The sequence below is a fragment of the Penicillium atrosanguineum genome, assembly GCF_028827265.1.
Source record: "Penicillium atrosanguineum strain IBT 20685 chromosome Unknown utg000003l_segment0_segment0, whole genome shotgun sequence".
Taxonomy (NCBI): domain Eukaryota; kingdom Fungi; phylum Ascomycota; class Eurotiomycetes; order Eurotiales; family Aspergillaceae; genus Penicillium; species Penicillium atrosanguineum.
The window spans coordinates 3,701,694-3,724,293 of NW_026623135.1; the positions used below are offsets into that span (position 1 = coordinate 3,701,694).

The window sequence follows — 22,600 nt, forward strand, 5'->3', positions numbered from 1 at the left end:
AGGACTGGGCCCTTAGCTGCGCGCTGTCTGGGCTGCTGGAGGGTGTGGGCTCTTGCTAGAGCCCTGCATTGCCGCGGCTTGGGCGCTACCGCTGCGTTGTGTTTGGGGTGTTGCGCTGCGGCTAGCTTGAGGAACGGCACCGTTCATGGCTGGCGAGCTGGTGACGCTGACACGGCTCTGCTGGTTGGCCTGAGGAACTCGCATCATCGGTGAAAAGCCCTGGTTCTGAGGAACCTGCATTGCCGGGTTGCCATTTGGCACGCCAGGTTGAGGTGGAGTCTGGAAGTTGCCATCATGCGGGACCTGGTAGTTGGCCTGAACGCTATTCATGCCGCCTGCAGCGGCGTTCATAGCCGCTTGTTGGGAGATGCTACGCTGCTGTCGATACGCGTTGAGGCGGTCCGTGGCCATCTTATTCACCTGTTCGAGAGGCAGGTTTGGGTTGGCCTGTTGGATCTGGCTTTGGTAGGTGCTGATGGTTGGAACAACACCGCTCGAGAGAGGGTTGGGTTGGGCCATGCGGGGCGACGGAGTCGAGACACCTTGTGGTGTCCCACCGTGGAACGATGAGCTTTGCATTCCTCCTTGGGCTTGCATGGCAGCGATCATGGCAGGATTATTGGTGCCGTTCGGCATATTGAGATTCGGGGAGCCTTGCGCAAACTGCTGGTTGTGGAACTGCTGTTGGGCTTGCTGAGGCTGACCTGCTTGCTGAGGCACTTGAGTTTGTTGGCGTGATTGCAGAGCACGCTGCTGCTCCTGCAGTCGGGTGGCCTCCCGCACGATCCGATCGTTCTCCGGTGAGGTTTGCACGGGCACCGCGGGTCTCGCACCAAGACCCGGTTGCATTTGGCCCTGTGGCATGATTTTCATTGCCAAAGCGTTATTCTGCATTTGACCATTGACAGGCGTGGCTCCAGCTGGCAGGCCCTGCATAGGCTGAGTGCGGTTCTGATTGACGCCAACACCTGTCTGCAAACCATTAGCCACCCCGTTAGGTGTGCCGTTAGAAATAGCACCGTTGGCAGAATTGGGAGGCATGTTGTTGGGAGTTCGGCCCTGAGCATTCATCATTTGCTGTTGCTGCTGTGATTGTTGCTGGTTTGGCATCTGACCAGCACGCTGAGCGGTAAGATTAGCTCGCTGCTGAGCGATCATCTGCTGGCGGTATTGCTCTTGTCGCTCCTGCAACTTCTGTTCTCGCTCATGTTTGAGACGACTGAACTCCGCCGGTGACGAGATAGGAGGCTTGGGCTGGTTAGCTTCGTTGGCCTTTCTCAAAGAGGCAAGATGAGAAGCATGTTGTTGCTTTTGCAGCATGGTCTCGCGCTTCTTGGCCAGCTTGCGCATGGCATCAAGCATCGCAAGATGTCTGGAAGATCTTCTTCGGTCCACACGCAGAGGCTGCGTAGTCCGACGGCGAATAGGCTGTTGAACTTGGCCATTGTTAGCGGCCTGTTGTTGCTGCTGCTGCTGGGCAGCCTGCTGTTGAGCTAGCACGGTTCGCTGAGCCGTCTCAAGTCGCTGGTGGTAGGCTCGGAAGTACTGCGTCTTGGACATATCTGCCGGGAGTCCCTCCAGTCCCACCCAACGTTCAAAGCATTCCCAAGGTGTCCGTCTCTCGGCTCCAGAAGTAAATATTGATGGTGAAGTGAGACAGCTGGAAATAAGGGACCAATTATAAGAGTACTCTTTAACCAAACGGCGAAGTTCATCGTCCTCTGCCATGGTCCACTGCGACGACTGTCGAGATTCGAAGAACCCAACCGACGGCATCGGGTGCTCGGTTGGCGGCCGGAACGAATGGCCAGGATGGATGCGGTCACGAATGTGCTTGTTCTCAGGTCGGAAGAGGGCCACATTAGTCTGCTCTGGAGGAATTTCGGTGATGTGAGTGCCCAAGCCCGAAGTATACTGAGAGTAATCGTATCGGCTTCGTTTGCGAGGACGCTCATCATCGTGGAAAGTAATTTTGGTAGAGGCAAACTTCGATACCGGAAGAAGCTCTGTTTTCCAAACAGAATCTGGGGGTTGCTTGAATATTGGCGTTTGAGCCTCTGGAGCGATGCGAACTGGTTCGTAAAGTGGAAGTTCATCTAGCAACTTCTCGGCAGCGGGAGTCATCTCGATCGAGAAGTTGAACTCGTCGGAACCCAGAGAGAAGATAGCTGCAGGGGCGACTGTATCTCGCAGATCATGGCGTGGCTCTTCGTTAAACCCATCGCTGACTGATTCCTCCTCTGCAGATGGAACCAGATCTGGTGTGGGATGAGACACGGCAACAGCCTCGTCGCCGGTATCCTCGGATGGAGAAGCCGCACTCTTGAGGATGTCTTGAGTTGCGATAATTGGTGTAGGAATCTTCGCGTGGATGCGAAGCAGCGCTCTGTGCTCCTCATCGCTGTTGACGTACTCTGCGCACCAATCGGCACAGCTCTTCGCCGCGGCAATCTTCCATTTTCGTTCCTCGCGGAAGTCCGTTCGCATCCATTTCATATGGTCAACAAGGACATCCCAGTGGCTTCCCTGGCGAGGAGGCTCCATAGATCGTTTCATCTGGCGAAGTGGCCAGCGGTTCGCGTTCTGCAGTGCATAGATTCGGCGCAAGGTACGGCAGTCCATTTGCTCCTGGTATTCGAGAAGATGATTTGAGGTTGATAAAGTCTTGTGGGCGGATGTGAGGAGGGTGTTAAGATGGCTACCCCGAGGAGGAGCATACGCCCTGTTCAAAAACAGAGTGAACAGATAGTCTTGTTCCTCGTTCACCTTTGAAACAGCATCGCTAGAGTCCCGGTGGATAAGATCCAATGAATCCGCCTTATCTTGCTGCGTCGGAGTTTGCTTAGGGAAAACAACGGTCGAGAGCCTGGTCCTTTCCTTCTCTCTGTCTTTGCGATCCTTGAAGCGCATCCGCGCAACGCTGTCGGGTGTCTCGTCGCCATGGCTTCGCTCGTGAGTCAAGGCTTTCGGCGTCTCCCCGAGAATTTCGGAAACAGACTTGTGGCGAATGGCCCCGGATGACACTCGAGTAGTCATGCGTTCCGGTTGCGTAGAGCTAGAGAGAGTGGATGGGATAGTGGCGGGCTTCTTGTGAGGTGTCTCGAAAGAATCGCCGGTAGACCGTACCCCTTCAGACAATTGTTCGGTTGGCGACAAGCTTGCCGTCTCATCTGGAAGCTTAGACTCAATGACCCCGACAGTAGGCTCTTGGTCAACTTCCATTTCATCCTTATCGGCCCCGGGGCCAACACTCTCCTGGAAGACCTCGTTCGACGAAGGTAATCCGGCGTTAGCCACACTTTCCCCAGTCTTTTGCTTCAAAGACTGTGCCTCCTCCAGCCGCAATTGCTCGTCGGGAGTCGCAGGAACCAAGCCTGGACACGGGTGCGCAGATCTGGTTTGTTTGGGACTCGAGCGACCAATTTGATCCACATCGGTCACTTCCTCGCCGGGGCTTGTGTCGGGTGAAGCTGCGACGGGAATAGGCGTATTATTAGAGTAGGGGTCGATAGATGAAGCGGGCGAGAGAGTTTGTTCGATGTTTGAAGGGCCTAGAGTAAGAGAGGGTCGAGAGTCGTGTTTCTTTCGGGGAAGAGATTGAGGGATTTCAAGAGAGGGCGTCGCATTCGTCGCAGCAGATCTCGCTGCGCCGGGAGAGATCTTGACTTCTGCTCCATCGCGAACTTGGGAGCTGAGCGGAATCTGTGGCACTGATGCGCTTGCTTTCTGGTCGCCGATTTGCTTGGATTGCGCAGTCGGCGTCGATGCATCCGCGCCCTGAGAAGCCTCCGGAATAATCACAGACACAGAAGATGTCGGTGCATCTTCTGCAGATGATGCGACTCCGAGGGGAGATATGACGGGCTTCGCCTGCGGACTGGCTCCGGTCGGGGCGTTGTCATCTACAGTTGGTGGCGGCGTAATACCAGCGGCAGGATGGGCCTTGGAATCTGAGATAGCGGATGCGACAGGCTTTATGCTGGGAGAACGCGCGCGCGCATGGTTTGGCGATGGCAGAGTAGCTTCGTCGTAGTAACGACCTCTGTGCAAGGTATGAGCATCGAGATCGCGTAATTTATGTCGCGTAGTGGCTTCCAAGGAAATAAAGGGGATTTGAAATAGCAATGGGTAGTAGAGACTCACTTGGAGAGGTCGTTGGCCTCGAGAAAAGCCTGTTCCTTTCGCAGGTAATGAGCGTCGGCGGTCGCGCCCTCAAAACCCACGGTCGCATAATACAACTCGGTCAATTTTCGCTTGCGCGACAACAAACAGTTTCTGGGCGTAAATTAGCGATTTGTCCATCATATTTCACCGAAAACAACTCAGAAACGAGTTTTCCCGAATTAATACTCACGCGATCTCATCGTTCTTAGACCGGAGAAGCTCGTCGCGGAGCATGAGGTCTAACTCGGGAACACAGCATCCGATTAACGCGGGAAAAAAGGGAATGGATTGACCGAGGTCATTCAGACAGTAATAGTCGCAATACGGGATGAAATCAGATGTGGAAGGCGCGTGAGGCGATGGAGGGTAGGGAAGGGAGGACTTTTCTGTACGGGTTGGCACGGGAAAAAAGGGAAGCGTTCGGGGGGAGAAGTTGGTGAAGGTACCGTACTGTAATGTTACCAACTCCTGGATCGTGGGCATTCTTTGTATTCCTAGATAACCTTCATTTATTCGACTATATAATGTCTGGCTGTGTTTTTGGAGTATCTACGCCTATCCATGGATTCCATGGCCTGTCTGACATTGTATCCATGCGTTGGCTGCTGCGTGGCCGGACTTTCAACTGGCAAGTGTGAAACACGTAAGGAACATGTAAGCATTCGCATTCCAACTTGGAACTGGGAAGGCCGCTTGCATCCACGAATTGCTGCCTTACAGCCTTGGTACCTTGGAGCCTCGACACCTGTTATTGTAGCCTGAGGCTTCAAGGCCTCGAGTCATGGTATCCACTCCTATCGATAACCCGCAGAAAAACGCTGCGAAAAAAAAAGCCCGCTGCTCTCCAATAAACTGACTCCATCCCCCATAGCACCCATAACAATGGCTAAACGCAAGAGAAACGATCCTCTCAAGGAGGAAAAGACTACCGAGAGCCCGGCCAAAACCGTCAAGTCCGCTCCTACTCCGTTGCAAGCTCCAGATGCTGCTGTCACAGTCCAAGTAGTGACCGGCTCCTATGAGCGCGTGCTGCACGGCTTCACAGCCGGTATTCCAGCTTCCAGTTTCAGTGCCAAGAAGGACGCTTCCAAAGATTCCCCAAATGCCGTTCAATGCGTCGACACTTTCTTGTTCGAGGCCCATGGATCTGCAATCCGCTGTCTGGCGCTCTCTCCGATGCCCAAGGCCACCGACTCGCCGGACGCTCAAAAGGTCATTATGGCCAGTGGCTCGACCGATGAACGCATCAATCTGTACCAGCTGTCCGCTGCTCCTCCCGCCGTCAACGAAGACTACCCCACCGTGCCAACCCTGGCTGGAAACAAAATTCTCGAGAACCCCAAGAACCGCGAGCTGGGATCCTTGTTGCATCACACCGCCAGTATCTCCTCTCTGAGCTTCCCTTCCCGCAGCAAGCTGCTTGCTGCCGGAGAGGACAATATGATTTCCGTCTCCAAGACCCGCGATTGGACTGTGGTCTCGACCATCAAGGCGCCTAACCCGAAGGTGCAGGGCCGCCCCAGCGGTGATACAGCTCCACATGGAGCTGCTCCTTCTGGAGTCAATCACTTTGCAGTCCATCCGAGTATGAAGTTGATGGTTAGTGTCGGTAAGGGCGAGAAGTGTATGCGGTTGTGGAATCTAGTGACGGGCAAGAAGGCGGGAGTCTTGAACTTCAGCAGAGACTTGTTATCAAGTGTGAAGGAGGGCAAGTGGAGCTCTGGCGAGGGTCGTCGCATCGCATGGAACGGTGCTGGAGAGGAATTTGCTGTTGCATTCGAATGGGGTGTCGTAGTGTTTGGTGTTGTAAGTTGCCTCTGATTGTTGGAGCATTGATTCACCAGCTAATCATTCGATACAGGACTCAACCCCCAAGTGCAGAGTTCTGCCGAGCCCACGAAGCAAGGTCCATCAGATGAAGTATGTCTCTCTGCCCGAAGGTGAGGATCAGAAGGGTGATGTTCTGGCCGTTTCCACGGAAGACGGCCGTGTCATCTTCTATTCTACTACCGAGCTCAAGGATGCCGAGGAAGGCGATGATTCCGAAATTCCCTACGCTACCTCACTGGCACAGGTTGGCGGCAAACAAGCCGAGCTTCCCGGCCGTATCAAGGATTTCGAGATTTTGAGCCTAGCCGACCAGGCCAAGGAGATTCGCAACGACTTCTTACTCGTGACTGGCAACTCTGACGGTGTGGTTCGCGTCTGGAAGGTCGCTGGACAGGACCTTGTCCCAACAAAGCAGTCCAAGGACAAGAAAGATACCGCTCGCCAGGTCGGCAACCTTTTGACTACCTATGAGACTGGAAACCGCATTACATGCATGGCAGCCTTTGTCATGCTTCCGGCGGAGGATCCATCCACACTCTTCGACTCGGAGGGAGATGATGATGAAGAGGATGAGGAAGAGGAAGAGTCATCCGACGACGACGAATAAAAGCTCGTTAGACTTATGTGACCTTATACCCAATGTACTGTTAGACCCGATCTCAGTTGTAACTGTGATCACCAAAAGTGAGCATCGAGCGATTTTACGAAGTCCGAGTTCTTTTCGATTGTACTAGGAATTAAAAAAGTTAAAATTATGAAGACGTCGAATATTTTCAGTTGGGTGGCCACTCGTGCCTAGATACCTAGTTTTGATGAGGCCGCGATGCCACACAGATTTTCCCCGTGACTCACACACCACCTGAACCAGATATGAACTGCACGAGATCTGAATATATAAAATCAATAATAATTCAAACAATAAATCTCGGGCGTGTCGTAACTTGTAGGCCATTTTTGCGTTGGAAGTAGACACCGCCCGCTCGCTCTCCACTGCACACAACCCCCACCACGCCCATTCTTTCATATCATTATCGCCCACCAGCAATTTTCATCCGACCCTTCAACTCCACCCTCCACCAACCCCGTCACCTCCTGTCCTTGTTCCCACCCTCCAAACCCGACGGACGAGGCTCGCTTTGAATTTTTTTCTATTCCAATATGGCGACCAACGGTGACTTCTCCGACGAGTCGCAGCCCGGATCCCCGGTCCTCGACGCCAACAATGCCCAGGACTTCGATGATCAGGAGCCTCTCGACCAGGTCGAAAAGCCCATCAAGTCCGCTCTGAAGTCAGCTCCTGTCGCTGCTAAGCCTGAGCTCCCCGAGCAGCCCAACCCTGAGACTCTGGATCTTTCGACACTCACGCCCTTGACGCCCGAGATTATTGCTCGCCAAGCTACCCAGAACATTGGCACAATCGGTCACGTCGCTCGTGCGTCGCCTTCTTTCTCGTCTCTCGTGGAACATTCGCTAACTGGCTCTGGAAAATCTAGACGGAAAGTCCACTCTCGTGAAGGCCATCTCCGAGGTTCAGACTGTGCGCTTCAAGAACGAGCTGGAGAGAAACATCACAATTAAGCTAGGCTACGCGAACGCGAAGATCTACAAGTGTGACAACCCCGCTTGTCCTCGCCCGACATGCTACAAGAGTTACAGCAGTTTCAAGGAGGTCGACCCTCCCTGTGAGCGCCCGGGCTGCGAGGGCCGCTACAGACTTCTCCGCCACGTCTGTGAGTAATACCGTGGAAGAGTGCTTGTGAAAATCCCACTTGAACGAATGACTGATGGATATACCTCATAGCCTTCGTCGACTGTCCCGGTCACGACATTCTCGTAAGTTTTCTTTTGTCAATCGTTGGTTGGAAAAAAGCCAGTGCTAACCGGTTCTAGATGAGTACTATGTTGTCTGGTGCCGCCGTCATGGACGCTGCCCTCCTCCTCATCGCCGGAAACGAGACCTGCCCGCAACCGCAAACCTCGGAACATGTAGGATTTGAAGTCCGGTCAGTCGCGAGAATGTGTTACTGACCAAAACTATAGTTGGCCGCTATTGAGATCATGAAGCTCCAGCACATCATTATTTGCCAGAACAAGGTCGACCTTATGCGCGAAGAGGCCGCTCTCCAGCACTACCAGTCCATTCTCAAGTTCATCCGAGGAACCGTCGCCGATAACTCGCCAGTTATTCCCATCTCCGCCCAGCTGAAGTACAACATCGATGCCGTCAACGAACACCTCGTGTCTCACATCCCTGTTCCCATCCGCGATTTCACTGCTCTGCCCAACATGATGGTCATTCGAAGCTTCGACGTTAACAAGCCCGGTGCCGAGATTGATGAGCTGAAGGGTGGTGTTGCCGGTGGCTCCATTCTCACCGGTGTCGTCAAGGTCAACGACGAGATCGAGATCCGCCCCGGTCTGGTCACCAAGGACGAGAACGGCAAGATCCAGTGCCGCCCTATTTTCTCCCGTGTCGAGTCCCTCTTCGCTGAGAGCAACCCTCTTAAATTCGCTGTTCCTGGTGGTCTTATTGGTGTTGGTACCCGTATTGACCCTACTCTGTGTAAGTATCGAATGAAACAACAACCCTGAAACGAAGAGCTGGAGACGAGAGCCCTCTATGGGGGACTCAAGATATTAAGGCTGGATATTCAATTATTTGTCAAGCTTGCTAACATATTCACAGGCCGTGCTGATCGTCTCGTCGGTTTCGTTCTGGGCCACCGCGGCCATCTTCCCGCCATCTACACCGAGATCGAGGTCAACTACTTCCTGCTCCGTCGCCTTCTGGGTGTCAAGACCGCCGACGGCAAGCAGGCCAAGGTTTCCAAGCTGGCTAAGAACGAGGTTCTGATGGTCAACATTGGTTCCACCGCCACCGGTGCCAAGGTTCTTGGTGTCAAGGCCGATGCCGCCAAGCTGTCCTTGACCTCCCCTGCCTGCACAGAAGTTGGCGAGAAGATCGCCATCTCTCGAAGAATCGACAAGCACTGGCGTCTGATTGGTTGGGCCAACATCGTTGCGTAAGTTCTGCTGTCGTGTGCCATTGTTTGTACCTGACTAACGAGCTTTTACTATAGTGGTAACACTCTGGAGCCTACCCAGCACTAAATTGCTGCCTTTTGAATGACGTTCAGTCCCGAGTTGGTCGGTCTGGGGAGAGGTCTGGTTGACAAGAGGCATTCGTGTAAAGCAATATATTTCATCAACAAACTTCGACCCGCCGGCTTCCGGGCTCACGCACTGCGATTTGCAGAAAAAGTTTTACGCTTACGACGAGTCGGAAAAGTGAAGGCATGACATTTACAGATTCCCCCGACTGAATAGAGGAGGTTTATCGAAGTTCTACTCGGTCACCTGCACCCGACCTGCTTCGGCATATCTGGAGACATCAAGTCCTAGGGTGCTGGCGGGTACGGGGTGGAGGATGGCGCTGGGTTAGAATACGAGTCACGTTGACGAAGAAGAGGTGCACTTCTTTCTATTTTGTGTGTTCTAGGGAGTTGTATTGAAGAGATTTTCTTTTGTTTCCATTTCGTGTATAGCGTATCAATCTCTAGACCCATACGTATCGGATGACCTCCACTACTGTAAGTATGTGCGATGGATGTTTCCCTACCTACCAAGCATGTGTATACTCGAATGCATAATTTGTGTAAGCCTCTTCGAGGGAATCAGGATACGGCTCTAAGTATAATTCGAGACATCTTTTATTCCCTTTGAAGACACACTCTTGAATACATGCCCCTTTAGATAGTTTTACTTCCTAGGTTCCATAGCACGCGACTAGTATGTACAGTGACGGAGCTCCTGTGCAATCATGTTGACAATTCCAGTACTGTCAGTCTCGACTGCCGCCTGGTTTCTGACAGGATGCAGACCCTCTAATTAAACACCCCCGCCGTCATGAAATTCACCCTAGTTGAAGCTAGTAGAGATCACCTCACTTTGGATCGCATTTCGCGTAAGACCCTCTCACTCTTTCCTTTCAAAACGCTGACCTGCTCGTTTTTCACGCGACGTGGCTTGACGGTGCGGTTTGCAGATCGGAGAGTATTCAATTTGTCTCATTGCAGCGGCCCCGGATCGCGAGATCTGACTAAGGCACCCGGCAATAACAAAGTAGCTTCTTCGGCCTTTCGACACATCTCCATTTGACATTGTCGCGCATCTGCATCATGTGGGTTCTTGAGGTAAGCATATTTCTACTCTTCAGCCTTTCATTTCAACTTCCACTAGGAAATGCTCTCGTCGAAAACCATGTCCTGACAGGTGTCTTTTCTAGCAACTCGCGCGTTTCCTCGATCGGCCGCTCTTCCCATGGAAGAACGTGCTCGTGGGATTCTCCGTCGGGCAGTTTGTCCTCGAGGGTCTCCTCTCTCTCCGCCAATACAAGGTTTTGCAGCGAACAAAGGCTCCTAAGGTCCTCGAGGGTGAGGTTACTCAGAAAGTCTTCGATCAGTCCCAGGTAAGTAGCATCGCGGAACACCAAGGGCGGACAACAGCAAGCTTACAAATGGGATGTGAATACAGGCATATGGTCGCGCAAAGGCCAAGTTCGGTCTCGTCTCAGGTCTCTACGGTCAAATCCAGAATCTCGCTTTCATCTACGGCGATGTCCTCCCCAAGCTTTGGAGCATCAGTGGTCTCGTCCTGGCGCGCTATCTTCCCGGTCAATTTCAGGGGTGAAATCACCCAGACGCTTGTGTTTATTTTCGGTTTCAACATTCTCAGCACTATCCTCTCGGTCCCGATCTCCTACTACCAGACTTTCGTGCTCGAGGAGAAGTTCGGTTTCAACAAGCAGACTGTTAAGCTCTGGGTGACGGATATGCTCAAGGGACAGATGCTCGGAATTGTGCTGGGAACTCCTATTATCAGTGCGGTGCTGAAGATCGTCCAGAAGACCGGCAACTCGTTCTTCTACTATCTGTGGATGTTCGGCGTCTTCGTCCAAATCTTTGCAATCACCATCTACCCCATTGTGATTCTGCCTCTGTTCAACAAGCTCTCTCCTCTCGAGCCTGGCGCTATCAAGACTGGCGTCGAGGACCTTGCTAAGAAGCTGAAGTTCCCGCTCTCCGAGCTTCATGTTATTGATGGCAGCAAGCGTAGTGCCCACAGCAACGCTTACTTCTACGGTCTGCCGTGGAAGAAGCACATTGTCATCTACGATACCCTGCTTGAGAAGAGCGAGCCGCAAGAGGTCGTTGCTGTTTTGAGCCACGAGCTTGGTCACTGGAGCTTGAGCCACACCACCAAGCTCTTTGGTATTGCTCAGGTATGGCTCCGCGCGTCTTTGATATATCTTGGACGATTGCTAATTTTTTCATATAGTTCCACATGTTCTACATCTTCGCCCTGTTCTCCGTCTTCGTCAACAACAAGTCTCTTTACCAGTCCTTCGGCTTCATCAAGGAGCAGCCCATCATGGTTGGCTTCCTTTTGTTCTCGGATGCTCTCGCTCCCATGGACGCTGTCGTGAAGCTCCTGATGAACATCCTCAGCCGGAAGTTCGAGTTCGAGGCCGGTATGTTCAACCACAAACCTCCAGTAAATTCCAACCCGTACTAATTGTTTCTCCAGATACTTTCGCCCAGGGCCTCGGATTCTCCGATGAGCTTGCTTCCTCTCTCCTGAAGCTTCAGATCCAAAACCTGAGCACCATGGATGCTGATCCGATCTACGCCAGCTACCACTACTCGCACCCTATCCTCACCGAGCGTCTTGCTGCTCTCGGCTGGAAAGGCGGAAAAGTCACCAGCTCCAAGGCCGAGGACAGCGAGAAGCCCGTCAAGGCCGCTGACCGCGAGCTGTAGACATGCACCAATTCATGATGCCTCGGACATCTTTCTCCTATTTCTGATTCTTAAGCTGGCGAAAAGTGGCGGGTAATAGAGAATGGGGATTGGAGATTGGAGAGGAGCAAAAGGCTTGAGCTTTCCATTATGTATCGATTGAACTAAGTCAATCCGTCTATGATAAATAACAACTTTTTGCCCAGACATGAGAATGCAGGTGATCAAGATCTAAGCCAAACCCGCGCATATTCCGTAGTAGGTAGAGCCTCAAGAACATAACAGAAAAGAAAAACTCCGTCCCAATGCAACAACGCCCACGGCTCAAATAGATCCAAAAGACAAAAGCTCACTCCGAGTCACTTTCCGAGACATTTCCCTTCTGGGTCCGGGCCTTCTTCTCGGCCACGCGTCGCTCCTTCTTTAGGCGTTTGCGCTCATTCTTATCAATAGACTCCTGGGCCTCAAATGCACCTGCCTCCGTCTCAAAGCCTTCTTCGGCCATTCCGAGGTCATTGCCCTGTTCCTCGCCATCGTTCTGGTTGTTCGAGACTCCGGCGGCGACATCCAGGTAATCCTCGCCGGGATTTTGCTTAGCGACAGTAAGATCGCGGCCGAGGACTTCGCCAGAAAGACCGGCTTCCACGCGCTTCAAGTTGTGGAGGATCAGGTTGGGAGCTGCGGCGGTGGTCCGCGAGACCGGACCGTGCTCTGTGATGCTGGCATTGGGTTGCAGAGATGGGTCGTTGGCTGCGCGGCTCAGGTAGGCGGCCAAGAAGTCGTGGGCCTCAGACTGGCTAATCGACTTCGTGCTGTGCACGATTGTCGGCGGGAGGGAAGACGGGCCCTGGGCGTTCATTTTGATGCTGGATGGCGTGTGATGGCTGATGCAGACGTTGTGGAATAGGCGTGTGGAGTATTATAGATGACCTCTTTGCGTCCAGGGCGTATGGGAGTGAGACCGGGGTCTTTGGAATCAAAAATTGAAGCAATCCGCCGGCGCATCGCGACAAAAAGTTTCGGTGGCACTAGGCCCAATCGGGTAGCATACTGGACTCAAATCAATGAAAGTGCCTTACAATTACAGAGATTTATATTCAATCACTGCCAAATGGACTCAACTATATTCAATTTCCACGCTTAGTCTTTTATAGCTCATTATTTAAGAACATTAATCCTCGATTGTCGTCGTTGAAAATACAGGCGGGTCCGTGCCTGCGGCTCCGCGCTTAATTTTCTTTCGACTTCCGAACACCGCGCCTCAAGTGCCAGCGACATCCCAACCCACCAATTCAGCCATCAATCCTCCCGAGTCTCCAACCTCACCCGGATTCGACTCACTCACCATGCCTCGCATCCGCTGCAGGGCTTTGCCCACCCTCCAGGCCCCCGTCTCCATTCAGACCCCGATGACCAGGTCCGTCCATGATTCCGCAACAACAACCCACCTCGAACATACCACTAACGGACCACACACCGATATAGAATCTCCCAATTCACACCACAGACAACAAGCACACCGTCATTCCTTTCCTCGCGACCCTTCTCCTCGCTTCTCTCCACGCCAACCCGCTTCCAACCATCGCAGACCCTCACCACTCCCATTACCTCGTCTGTGTCCTCACTGCTCGCCCAGAAGCCTTTCCAGGCCCGCTCCTTCTCGGCATCTGCTTCGCTAGGCGTGCGCCGTGTTACCTACAACCCCTCGCGACGAGTCCAGAAGCGCCGCCATGGTTTCCTGGCTCGGAACAAAGCTCAAAAGGGACGGCTGACTCTTACGCGCCGGCGGGTAAAGGGACGTAAGGCGATGAGCTGGTAAAGATTTATTGATATAAGAGGTGGAAGTGCGGAGATGGATGCATTTGGGGGTTATATTAGAGGAAGTGTATTCTTGAGGTTGACTTGAGACGGAACATTCAGGCTTGTCCGGCCTTGTACCATGTACCATATTTTATATCCTCGACGAGGTATTGTGAGATTATACGCAATTTCAGCAGAGTTCAGCATGCAGTAGATGCCCATATGTCTAGATGAAAAGGTACCAACACAGTCCCGTAGCCATTGTATGAGATCTGCCTAGGTCTGCTGTGTCTAATATCGCGGAGCACGTTACTCATCATCCATTTCTTCGTCATCGTCCTCTTCCTCGGAGCCGCTTTCGCCCTCCGAGTCTTCCTCGTCATCCTCCTCCTCCTCCTCCTCCTCCTCCTCCTCCTCCTCCTCTTCTTTGTCGCCGTCGAGCTTGAAACCGTAGTCATCCTCGAATTCCTTGAGGGGCTGGACTACCGGGGTGAAACCAAAGGTCTCGAAACCTTGCTTGAGAGGCTGTTTTCAAGGTTAGAATATGCCTTTTTTTTTTTTTTTGAAATATCACGATGGTGAACTTACCTCTTCTAGAACAGTGCCACAGGTGACAACAAGGTTAGCAGTCTTGGGATCAAACAGCGGCAGAATGATCTCGCGAAGAGCACCCTTAACCTCGTCCACACTGATACCCCGGACCTTCTTGAGCATTTTCTCCTTGTAGTCAGCAGGCAGGTTGCGCACGACCTGGCGGATGAAGCTGCCCTGTGCCGCCATAGCAGCGGTCATCTGCTCGTTGGCGTAACCAACAACAATGCTGCTGATAGCACCCTCCAGCATGAGAGGATCGAAAGGCGAGGCTCCAGAAAGGTGGTCTTCAACGATCTGCTTACTGGCCTCGAAGGCCTTGTGCGCGTTGGGAGACCGGTACACGTCGAAGTTGACGACGCCGGTATCAATGTTATAAGCAAAGTTGGTGCCGTATGCCAGACCTTTGCCACGGACAGCGACCCAGAGAGGACCCTCAACTGCATTCATGTATGCAATAGCCACCATAGCCGCGGGGAGTTTGGCATCGTCATATGAGTCCAGGCCTCGGGCAGTGGCATAGGCGAACGAGGAGTCAACAGTAGGCATGGGAACGATGAAAGACTTGCCACCAAGGTTCTTGCCCGCGTCGCTCAGCAGGTCGCGCTTCTTGGTAATAGGTTTTAGATCGGTGCTGGTTCCCAGACGCTCAACAAAGGGCTTCCAAGCCGAGACGGGGTTGGTAAGCTTCTCTAGATCGGCAAACACGACGACTCGGATATTGTCGGGCTGGAAGAGTGACTTGCGGATCTCCTCCATGCGGCTGACGATCTCCTCGGGCTTCTCAGCGAGCAGGCGCTTGACGCGCTTGAGGTAGCGGGCCTTGACCAAGGTGCTACGGGCCCGAGTGATAGACTCCTCGGCATAGTGAATCATAACATGCACGGCGGCAAGCATGTCCTCACCACTGCGCTTAGAGTCAGGAACGTCGGCCAGGAGTCGCGAGGTGATGGCCCGGAGCCTCTCAACGTCGAAGATGGAGTTCCAGGTAATCTCCTGAATCCAGGCGATGGCAGTCTCATACTTCTCGCGCTCAACCTGGAAGGACACACGCAGCATCTCAGAATTTCCAAGAACGCGGGCATTCTCCATGAAATAGCCAACGGTATCCTTCTCAAGCTCTACAACCACCTGCTCGAAGTCGATTGTCTTGCCATCACGCTCAACGGGGATGTTGAAGAACGCCTCAGTGTACACAGACAGCAGAGGACGTAGCTGGATGGGAACAGACTGCGCAGAGATGAGGACCGACATCTGCACAAAGCTACTAGGAATGTGCTCGAAGTGAATGAAAAGAGGCAGGCTCGAATCATCGGCATCAATGATCTTCTGGATCTTGTGGTTAGGGCGTCCAGCCTTCAGAGCAGCGCCTGACAGGGCCGTGGTAGTGTTCATGAAGTGAATAGATTCGGCGCCGGGGATCTCGAAGGCAGCTAGCAAGTCCTTTGGGATCTCCTTGTCATTCTCAGCCTTGGCCTTCTCAAGCTTGTCAGCAAGCTCCTTCAAGCCCTTCTCACCAAGACGCTCCTTTTGAGCAGCAACACGAGCCTCCTCATCGTTCTTCAGCTTGTCGGACAGTTTCAGGGATGGGACACCCAGAATAGAAACATGAGCTGCATCTGCAATCCACTTCTTCATGAATGAACGCCACTCATCCTCTTTCCAGTTCTCAAGGGCGTCGTACTCCTTTAGAGAAGCGACGTCGCGCATGGTGGAGCCGTCTCGCTTTCCAAACAGGAAGTCCGAAATGACATACTCCGCGAAGGACGAGGCTGAAGACTCGGTCGAGAACTTCCAGGTACGGCGCTGGCGGTCAATGCACTCCTTGAGATATTTCATGTCAAGCTCCTTCTTCATAGCATCCTGCAAGATCTCGAAGAATCTCTTCTCAACCTGCTCTAGTTTCTCTGTCTCAACACTGGTTAAAGTGAAGCGAACCTCGATGCTCGGGTGATCTTCGGTAGCGTAATAGACTGCACTGGCAATCTGTTCCTTTTCGACGATAGCGTTCTCGAGCAGAGACGCAGATGATCCAGCCAAGTACAAAAGAGCGACATTCAAAGCACCAGCTATCGATTGTCAGTATCTGCCTCAATAGTTGTTTAAAAGTAAGGCTTACATTGAATGGAGTCGGTGCAGTCCGGACCAAGGAAGCGGATCTCGATTTCACCAAACGACTCGTCCTCTTCGGGGAATTCAACCCTCTCAATAATTGATTTCTGCAGAACAGGGGCCTGCTTGGAATCGGTCCAAGGCCTCTTAAAGGGCGCATCTGGGCTAGGAATGACATCCATAATTGTTTCTTCGAACTTGTCTAAGATGTTCAACATGTTGTTCTGGTCCACCTCACCGGTAATGACCAAGCACAAGTTCTTGGGCTGATACATCTCACGGTGAAATTCTCGGATCCGCTCAGCAGACAAGACACGGAGCTGTTCCATCATACCTCCAGTCTCATACCGGAAGCCATTGCCCTCGGGATAAGTCAGGCGACGGGCAGCCAGATCAATCAGCTCAGCAGCATTGTTCTGAACACCCTGCATCTCAGAGTATACCACACCGGCATCATTTCCAGAGCCATCAATGTGGAATACTTCAGTGTAGCAACCCTCGTCGGTAAGAGTGGGGGCAATCACATGCTCGAGGTAAATGGGTAGAATGCGGGCAAAGCCTTCCCAGCCAGCTGTATCAAGAGTGTACGCAGTGTGGTCTGTGGCAGTCCAAGCATTGGTGTTGGAGTACACACGGGTAGCCAGCTTGTCAAGGAAGCCCTTATAGCGGTAGTTGCGAGAACCCATGAAACAGAGGTGCTCAAGAGTGTGAGGAGCTCCCGAATCGTCGTGAATCTCGGTGGCAAGCACGAAGTAGCCATTGACTTTGGGACCGGGCTGGTCGATGACAACCACCCGCATGCCGGTACGCTGAGACTCATACTCAGTGAATTCGCTCGGCGAGTAGTCGGGCTTAAACTGCTGAAGCAGCTTGAAGTGACTTTGTTGCACCGAGGGCGACATATTGATCAGTTGAGACCTTCCAGAGAAGATATCTCGCCGAAAACTTGTCAAACTGGTATTCATTAGCTACTTTCTTCCAAGCATGTACATTTCCCTGATATGTGAGGGGCATTTGATGTCCGCCAGACACCATAGCTCGACGCGCAGGCTCTAGAGGGGCTATATGCACCGTATCCACGATATTGAAAAGAAAATCGGAATCAGAGCACACACCACAGCGATGACCGATGACCGATGTACCCTGCAGGGATTCATCGGATCGTGTGTGACGGCGGGGCAGACAGAGATTGAGGGACGGGATTGATGTCATAGGGAAGCACAAGGTGAAGAGACTCACTTACAAAGAGCGAGTAGTTCTCACCAGACTCAGACCACGCAGGCAAAAGCGAGACACGGTGGATTTGGGAGTTTGGAGAACCTGAGTGTGGCCCAGGCGGAGTGTCCCAGACGTTCCAGAGTTCCTAAAGTTGGGTCCCGTTTCTTACAAAGCGAGCGGTGTTTTTTACCTCGTCTGGTTTGGGTATATGTGTGTTTTTATATAGGATTTTAGACCGCAAATTTTATCTTCAGGCTTATTGCGGGTTTCCAGCTTCTCTCAGCTTCAAAATCGAGTCGTATTTACACACGTGGGGCGGTGACGCCCAAGTCACGGGTTGTTGACAGCTTGCCGCTTCAGCTCCGATCAACCAACTTGCGACTGTAGTGCTCTACATTACAACCATGCCACAGGACTCCGAGGCTGTGTGCCAGTCGGTGCTGAACTTTGTCACAGAAGGCACTTACCCCGAGGAGAATGTGGTGGCCGCCGAGTTCCCCATGACAGCTCTCGCGAAGGAATTGGAGCTCATAGCCAAGGCTCGCGAACAAGTTGAGGTATGCGGGCACCAGTGACAGTCTTTCTATTGCTTTGACTAACTGGCACCTCTGCCAATAGAATGAGATCAGCTCCCTTAGCAGCGAGAACACCTTCGACGCCGACGATTGGATCATCCAGGCCAAACAGCTCCACGCAGACATAGAACGATCGCGAGTCACCGCACGGGAGATCGTTGCTCAACATGAGCACACCAAACCCCTAGAGGCCAAGGTTGAAGATGCGAGTGCAAAAGTGGGCTTGATCGAGACAGAGATAGCCTTCAACCAGGCCGTCGCGGAGACTCTAGAGGAGGTGCAGCGACTCTGTCAACGGTTGGAAAGCGGGCGCACTGCCCTAGTGAATGGCCAGATCACCGCAGCAATTGATCAGTTAGTGGCCGCGGACGCCGCCATCGGAGGAGATTCGTTCTTTACGAATACGAATGTGATGAGCATACTCTCCCTCGAAGTGTCGCGATTGAGACAGGAAGTTGAAGAGGCGTTACGTCTACGTTGGAGCGAGCAGTTGAAATTTGACCGAGAAAAGGGCGAGTTCCAGGTCACCAAGCAGGAGGGTCCAGACTCGCTGGAGAATACAATTGCTGCGCTATCACAAATGGACATTCTCACGTCTGCCAGTGGCCAGTTCCAAAAAGATCTCATCTCGGTAATTATTGATCCCATTCTTCTGCCTCGCAAAAATGGGAGCAGCTATGCCGTTGCTGTCACCGAGGCTGGCGTCCTTGTCGAGTCCAAACCTTCAAAGGCAACTGTGGCTGACATTCTCAATCGCATGACGGAACTCCTGAACTACCTGCGACTGAACCTCCCATCTTCTACAATGTATGATTTGTCCCCATCGTTGATTCCGGCTATCTCTTCAAAGATGATATCCGGCTGGCTGTCATCTGCCATCCCAACAGATCTTATTGGTCTAGATGACTTCGAGGGTACTCTGGACCAGGTTTTGCAGTTTACAAAGACCATTGAATCCTGGGGATGGAGTGGGCAAGAAGAACTTGTTTCTTGGGTTTACCAAGCCCCTAGATTGTGGCTCACTCGTCGTCGAGTTGACTCGCTTGACAGTGTGCGCAAAGTTCTTGCGGCCAGCAAAGGAACCACAAAGCAAGTCGAGCGGGTTGAGATTGAGAAGGTCTCCCAGGCTGACGGAGCTTTGCTTGAAAATGCCACGAACGACGATTGGGATGCGGGCTGGGACGATGAGAAAGAAGAAACGCCCGCTGAGCAGACAAAAGGCACTCCACCTGAGGATGATGAGGATCTTGATGCATGGGGTTTAGATGAAGACACCCAAGAGGAGACCAAGCAGGGTGCCTCTGCCCCGACCGAAGATGAGGATGCAGACGACGCCTGGGGTTGGGGCGATGATGACGAGGAAGTGAAGGGTGGGAAACCCCAACCATCACAACCCGCCGCAGCATCAAGGCCGGCGAATGAGCGAAGCACAGACAAGTCCCCCTCTCCCAGAGAGGTCACGTTGAGAGAGGTCTATACGGTTACGGATATCCCGGATTCCGTCCTTCAGATCATCCAGCGGCAGATCACAGACTCAAAAGACATTTCACAACCACCGTAAGTCTTGAACTTGATAACCTGCCGAATGATGGAGACTAACAGGTATATAGACACTCAATTTCCCGTGTTTCTTCCTCTGGTGTTGGTCTACTGGCACTGCCAACGCTGATCCTGGCGATGTTCAAGGCCACTTCGTCCACCTTCTATTCTCTGAAGCTCAACTCTGGGCAGATGTATATTTACAATGACAGCCTTTACCTTGCCGGTCTGGTTCGGAAGTTGATAGAAGAGCACGACCTCTCCAGGCTCAGTTCCGATGTTGAAGCTCTCGAAAAGTTCGGCAAGGTTGCCTACAGCAAAGAGATGCAGACGCAGAGCACCATTGTCACAGATCTCCTCGATGGTGCGCAAGGGCTCAGTCAGTGCTCGGAGCAGCCATATAAGTCAGAGTGTGAGAGCGCTATCAGTGCGACTGTGGACCGAATTCGCGATGTCTACAAGGAGTGGCAGCCCATCTTGTCGCATTCTGCGTTGCTGCAATCTATTGGTTCTCTGCTTTCCACGGTGATCAACAAGATCATTATTGATGTTGAGGACCTGGGTGATATCTCTGAAGATCAGTCCAAGCAATTGGTCTTGTTCTGCAACCAGGTGTCCAAGCTGGAGGATCTCTTCATGCCTGAAGCTACCGATGACGCCGAAGCTCTACCAGTCACTGCCGTGTATGTACCGAGCTGGCTTCGCTTCCAATATCTGGTCAACATTTTGGAGAGCTCCCTGGCCGACATCAAGTTCCTGTGGTTAGAGGGCGAATTGGGTCTAGAGTTTTCGGTTGACGAGGTCGTTGATCTGATTGAAGCACTATTCGCCGAGTCCGATTATCGTCGCCGAGCCATTTCCGAGATTCGACGAGCTCCTCGGGGGTAGTTCATGTCTAGTATTCATATCCAATATAAACATCGTGGATGGTTATGTTTCAATTTTCGCAAGTAAAGCTAGGTAGACGGTAGACGAACGCATCGCGGGGCCATCTCCGCGCTTTGCGGTAGTGTGCCGCACCGGTCACCGTATTTTTTCTCACCCGCGAAGGCTCGTTCATTTTGCGACAGCCACCATAGCAAAGTCCAGAAACGACCACATTGCCTCATTTTTGCCCATCATGAGTGAAGAACAGGTCTCGTCTGCCGCTGAGGTTGTGCAGCGACAGGTTCGTGTGCAGCTCTCTAGCCAGCAGGAGGATATCGCTCTGCCTGAAAGCACCGGTCCCATCCTCGTTCCCACTGGTAAGAACTTTTTACAGCTCCCTGGGAGTTTCGCATGGGCTTCAAAATTCTAATCCTGGATAATTGCTAGGCTTGCGTCGTTATGCTCTGTCTACTCTGGTGAACAACCTTCTGGGCAGTGAGAAGCCGATCCCGTTCGAGTTTTTGATCAACGGAACTTTTTTGCGTACCTCGATCGATGAATACCTGACTGCCAATGGTATCTCTGCTGAGACTACCCTCGAGATTGAATATGTCCGAGCTCTTATTCCCCCGCTTCACATCGCGTCTTTCCAGCATGATGACTGGGTCAGCGCTACCGACGTGCTTTCTGAAACTTCGCACGCCGCATCTTGGGCCTCCGGTGCCACCTTCTCCAAGGGTCAGGAGAGAATTTTGTCGGGAAGTTACGACGGTCTGCTGCGGATATGGAACATGTCTTCGGAGATCATTGCGACCTCGCCTGGTCCCGCGGAAGGTGGACACACTGCGTCTATCAAGGCCGCCAAGTTCGTGTCTCCCAACCAGATTGCGTCCACCGGTCTAGACCGCTCTGTTCGTTTGTGGAAGTACACTGAGAACGATGAATTCTCTGGCAAGATTACTCCTCAGCTGGAGCTCTACGGACACAAATCCGCCATTGAATCTCTGGCTGTGCATGCGCCTTCCAATCGTCTTCTCACAGCCTCGGCCGATCACACTGTCGGCTTCTGGTCCACAAAGAAGGCCGATGCCGGTGCCGCCCCAGAGAGCCTTCTCCCTTCCGCAATTGGTCGGACTTCAAAGCGACGCAAGCTGAACAACTCCGTCAGCACGCCGCAGCGTGGACCTCTGTCCCTTCTTTCAGGCCACACTGCCCCTGTCTCTGCCGCCATCTTCGACGCAAGAGATTCCACTGTTGGATACTCCGCCTCTTGGGATCACTCGTTGCGCACCTGGGATCTAGTTACCGGCGCTCTGGTTGATACTCGCTCTACTTCCCACTCTCTCCTCTCTCTTGAGCACCTTCCCGAACACCACCTCCTGGCAGCAGGTACCTCTGCCCGACACATCACCCTGATCGACCCCCGAGCATCTGCCACAACCGTTACGGCCTTGACGCTCCGTGGACACACAAACGCCGTCGTCAGCCTCGCCCGCGACCCTCACAGCACCTACGGTCTTATTAGTGGTAGCCACGACGGCACATGCCGAATCTGGGATATCCGCTCTACCAAGTCTGACAAGGACGGTATTGTCGGCGAGAGCGTGTATTCGATTGGCCGCAAGAGCCTCGAGGAGGAAGGCAAGGCCGACAGCAAGCGCGTCGGTGGTGAAGGTGTCAAGGTCTTCAGTGTGTGCTGGGACAGGGAGGTTGGCATTGTCAGTGCCGGTGAGGACAAGCGCATCCAGATCAACCGCGGCGAGGGTGTCCTGTCCGCAAAGCAGTAGATTGCACATATTGGCTAGGCGTTTGAGATCCGGGTTTTGTTTAAAAGTTTCTGTTCGTCTGTTCTCGATTTCAGCCTTTTCTTAGACCCACCGATGTGGATATACTATATCGAACCTTTGTGTAAATCTACTCTATTTTCGATCTATTATGTTCTTCCAATCCTTCCAATGCTGATGTTGAGAGTAAGCCCTGGAGTCTATGAAGGCGGTGGACATCACCTACAGGTCAGGTTTTTTGACGTAAGAAAGTAGGTATATACCCCTAGGGCTTGACCAAGAAAGTGTTCCAAGTGTTCCAAAGTGTAGATTATTTTTTCCA

At 52.6% G+C, this 22,600-nt stretch overlaps 8 protein-coding genes across 8 annotated transcripts; 5 read left to right on the top strand and 3 right to left on the bottom strand.

The window, feature by feature from the left end:
* Positions 1–12: 12 nt before the first annotated feature.
* On the bottom strand, positions 13–4,647 carry eaf1 (MYB and HSA domain protein; the record flags this gene model as incomplete). Its single annotated transcript, XM_056884882.1, has 3 exons — positions 13–4,042; positions 4,144–4,275; positions 4,355–4,647. 3 exons carry the CDS (start codon positions 4,645–4,647, stop codon positions 13–15), a joined length of 4,455 nt encoding a protein of 1,484 aa, XP_056743160.1.
* Positions 4,648–5,046: 399 nt separating this feature from the next.
* Positions 5,047–6,601, top strand: N7443_004827 (putative 60S ribosome biogenesis protein Mak11; the record flags this gene model as incomplete). The annotated part of the gene is made up of 2 exons (XM_056884883.1): positions 5,047–5,970; positions 6,026–6,601. 2 exons carry the CDS (start codon positions 5,047–5,049, stop codon positions 6,599–6,601), a joined length of 1,500 nt encoding a protein of 499 aa, XP_056743161.1.
* A 551-nt stretch (positions 6,602–7,152) lies between these two features.
* Positions 7,153–9,105, top strand: N7443_004828 (translation initiation factor eIF2 subunit gamma; the record flags this gene model as incomplete). Its single annotated transcript, XM_056884884.1, has 7 exons — positions 7,153–7,426; positions 7,488–7,724; positions 7,796–7,827; positions 7,885–7,980; positions 8,035–8,557; positions 8,681–9,017; positions 9,075–9,105. 7 exons carry the CDS (start codon positions 7,153–7,155, stop codon positions 9,103–9,105), a joined length of 1,530 nt encoding a protein of 509 aa, XP_056743162.1.
* Positions 9,106–10,172: 1,067 nt separating this feature from the next.
* N7443_004829 (zinc metalloprotease) lies at positions 10,173–11,813 on the top strand (the record flags this gene model as incomplete). Its single annotated transcript, XM_056884885.1, has 4 exons — positions 10,173–10,187; positions 10,280–11,275; positions 11,332–11,524; positions 11,581–11,813. 4 exons carry the CDS (start codon positions 10,173–10,175, stop codon positions 11,811–11,813), a joined length of 1,437 nt encoding a protein of 478 aa, XP_056743163.1.
* A 328-nt stretch (positions 11,814–12,141) lies between these two features.
* N7443_004830 (uncharacterized protein) lies at positions 12,142–12,651 on the bottom strand (the record flags this gene model as incomplete). The annotated part of the gene is made up of 1 exon (XM_056884886.1): positions 12,142–12,651. One exon carries the CDS (start codon positions 12,649–12,651, stop codon positions 12,142–12,144), a length of 510 nt encoding a protein of 169 aa, XP_056743164.1.
* A 487-nt stretch (positions 12,652–13,138) lies between these two features.
* On the top strand, positions 13,139–13,611 carry N7443_004831 (mitochondrial 54S ribosomal protein bL34m; the record flags this gene model as incomplete). Its single annotated transcript, XM_056884887.1, has 2 exons — positions 13,139–13,209; positions 13,278–13,611. The coding sequence occupies 2 exons, from the start codon at positions 13,139–13,141 to the stop codon at positions 13,609–13,611; spliced, it is 405 nt and encodes a 134-aa protein (XP_056743165.1).
* Positions 13,612–13,901: 290 nt separating this feature from the next.
* On the bottom strand, positions 13,902–17,197 carry N7443_004832 (putative zinc metalloprotease; the record flags this gene model as incomplete). Its single annotated transcript, XM_056884888.1, has 3 exons — positions 13,902–14,117; positions 14,181–16,252; positions 16,303–17,197. 3 exons carry the CDS (start codon positions 17,195–17,197, stop codon positions 13,902–13,904), a joined length of 3,183 nt encoding a protein of 1,060 aa, XP_056743166.1.
* A 720-nt stretch (positions 17,198–17,917) lies between these two features.
* N7443_004833 (uncharacterized protein) lies at positions 17,918–22,281 on the top strand (the record flags this gene model as incomplete). The annotated part of the gene is made up of 5 exons (XM_056884889.1): positions 17,918–18,070; positions 18,132–19,645; positions 19,699–20,511; positions 20,717–20,871; positions 20,942–22,281. 5 exons carry the CDS (start codon positions 17,918–17,920, stop codon positions 22,279–22,281), a joined length of 3,975 nt encoding a protein of 1,324 aa, XP_056743167.1.
* Between the last annotated feature and the right edge of the window lie 319 nt (positions 22,282–22,600).